Source organism: Myotis davidii, unplaced genomic scaffold (assembly GCF_000327345.1).
Source record: "Myotis davidii unplaced genomic scaffold, ASM32734v1 scaffold1494, whole genome shotgun sequence".
NCBI classification, from domain to species: Eukaryota; Metazoa; Chordata; class Mammalia; order Chiroptera; family Vespertilionidae; genus Myotis; species Myotis davidii.
This window is the reverse complement of record NW_006286246.1, coordinates 3,607,985-3,610,218: the sequence shown is the minus strand read 5'-3', so window position 1 is coordinate 3,610,218 and position 2,234 is coordinate 3,607,985. Positions and strand designations below refer to the sequence as shown.

Here is a 2,234-nt window from a genome sequence, read left to right as displayed (position 1 = left end):
CGAGCCTGTGCCCTGAACGGGAATGGAACCCTGACCTCCTGGTTCCTAGGCTGATGAGCCCCACCAGTCAGGCCAGTCTCCCTTTAAAGGGGCAGCGACCCACCTGATCCGCAGAGGAAGGCGTCATATGCTGCTTCGTGGGGGCACTTTGTCTCAGCTGAGGCGAGTTCCAGAGGCAGGAGAGAGTCAAGCAGTGGTTAGAACCACCTGGAGAGGAGGCTCCCCCACCTAGCCACACACGTGTGGGCTGTGAACCACTCCGTCCCCGGCCCAGTTCCACACGGGCATTGGCCGTGCACACACAGCCTCCACCTCCTTCCTCCAGAGACCTGAGCACACTTCTCCCCCCACACTCACCTCCAGCCCTCACCGCCCCTCCCACGTCACGCCCCCCCCCCCCCCCCCCCAAGGCCCATGAGCACCCACAGGAGGAGGCAGCGGAGAGACGAGAGCCCCCCTCCAGGCGACTCACCATGGCAAAGGGGAGCAGACGCCCCCACCCAGGGCCTCGGGTGCCGCCAGGATGGCTCCTTTTGAGCAAGGGGTCCTAGGGGGCCCAGCCCGGGACACCGTGGAGAACACCCCTGCCGCCGGGGCCCCGCCTGAGCTCTGGCCCTCAGTGCTTTGCCAGCTGTGAGGAGCCCGCACCGCGGCACATACCGTATTTCTCGCACTTGCTGGCGTGAATGATCACTGGCCCAGAGTCCTTGGTGGGATTCAAGTCACTGTCAGGAGAGAAAAGGATGAAGACCATTCGCTGAGAACAGTCCCTCTGCTCCTGCCCCCGCCGCCTCAGGTTCATGTGAATAAAACTGTCCTCAGCCCCGCGACACCTCTAAGGGACCGAGAAAAAGGCAGGGACCCAGGCCCCGGGCAAATAAGGCCTTGGGAACGCGGCCACGGGACAGGAGAGAACAGTGTGCTCAGCGGCCCCTTCACCTGAGCCCGGGCGCCACATGAACTCCACACCGGCCTGCCGGGGGCTGGCTGTCCTGGGTCTTCAGGACAAACAGAGATGACCACACCCGCATCCCGCACGGCCGGCAGCTGAGGCCTGACCAGGCACCCACATGCAATGTTGAATGTGCACCTACTATGCCTGGCACTGCTTTAGGCCCCAGAGAAATGCCAGGTTCCCAAGAAACACCAAACCACCCTGTTCTCACACAGCTCACCACCCGGCACCCGGACACAGCTCAAAGGAGAAAGGCAGCCCCGGCCCACAGGGAGCACCACATCGTCCAACAGCTGTACTGACGGTGGCCCGGCCCTCCCTCCAGAACAGAGTTCCTCGACCTCAGCACCAGGAACATCGGGCGGGCAGGAGGGCCGCGCTCCCAGGCATCGGTGGCACCCCCGGTAGTAAGTGTCTCGGCATGGCCGACGTGTCCTGGGAGCCAAACCGCCCAGCAGCAGCTCCGGACGATGGCTCCGCACCTGCTCAGGACGTCGTACACCTCGGAGAGATTGGAAACCCGTGGGAAATTCAGGTCCTGCCGTCACGGAAAACAAACGAGGGGGAAGAAAGGGTTTGCTTTGGTTTATCATCTGCTTCAGGTGTTGACAAATGGTCACTGAAATGACCCGGAAAAAAACGTCAATTCCCACCACCTCTTCTTTCTCTTCAGACATCCCCTCCTCATTTCGGACACCAGGGCTCCTATGGCCTGGGCCTGGGTCCCTCTGGGCCCCCATCACCTACACGAGCAAAAGCTGCCACAGACACAGCTCATCCCATCTTCCTTCACAGACAAGTGCTTAAGGGCTTCTAGACACTCAGACTCAAAGGCATCAGACCCAGGCCAGGGCACACATGTGGGACCAGGCATGTCAAGGACCGCGGGCCTGGAAAGGAGCACTGCTGGTTCCCTGAGATGAGCCCCACCCCCATCCTCTCACCCCTAGGACGACACAGTGACCTGGAGACCAGCAGCATCACAAACACCGTCAGGGCTGGGATATGTGAGCTACAAAAAGCATGCATCTCCAGGCAAATACATATATATATAAATATATAAAATAATAAAAGCATAATATGCTAATTTAACCAGACGTCCTTCCAGACAAGCGTCCAGACAAAGCCGGGGCTGCACACACACACACACACACATACACATATATATTTCCTCTATCTTTGTTACTCAGTTTAACTTTTATTTAAAAATATATTTTTAGCCCTGACCAGTTTGGCTCAGTGGATAGAGCATTGGCCTGGGGGCTGAAGGGAACCAGGG

At 58.9% G+C, this 2,234-nt stretch overlaps 1 protein-coding gene across 1 annotated transcript in view; it reads right to left on the bottom strand.

Annotated features, from left to right (window-relative positions):
* The window catches only part of PNLDC1 (PARN like, ribonuclease domain containing 1), a 17,863-nt gene that overhangs the window by 6,616 nt on the left and 9,013 nt on the right, over positions 1-2,234 (bottom strand). The window contains exons 11-13 of the mRNA XM_015560036.1: positions 1,438-1,493; positions 661-725; positions 104-157 (exon numbers count right to left, since the gene is read on the bottom strand). Of these exons, the coding sequence (XP_015415522.1) occupies positions 104-157; positions 661-725; positions 1,438-1,493 (175 nt within the window). The remainder of the gene's footprint in view (positions 1-103; positions 158-660; positions 726-1,437; positions 1,494-2,234) is intronic.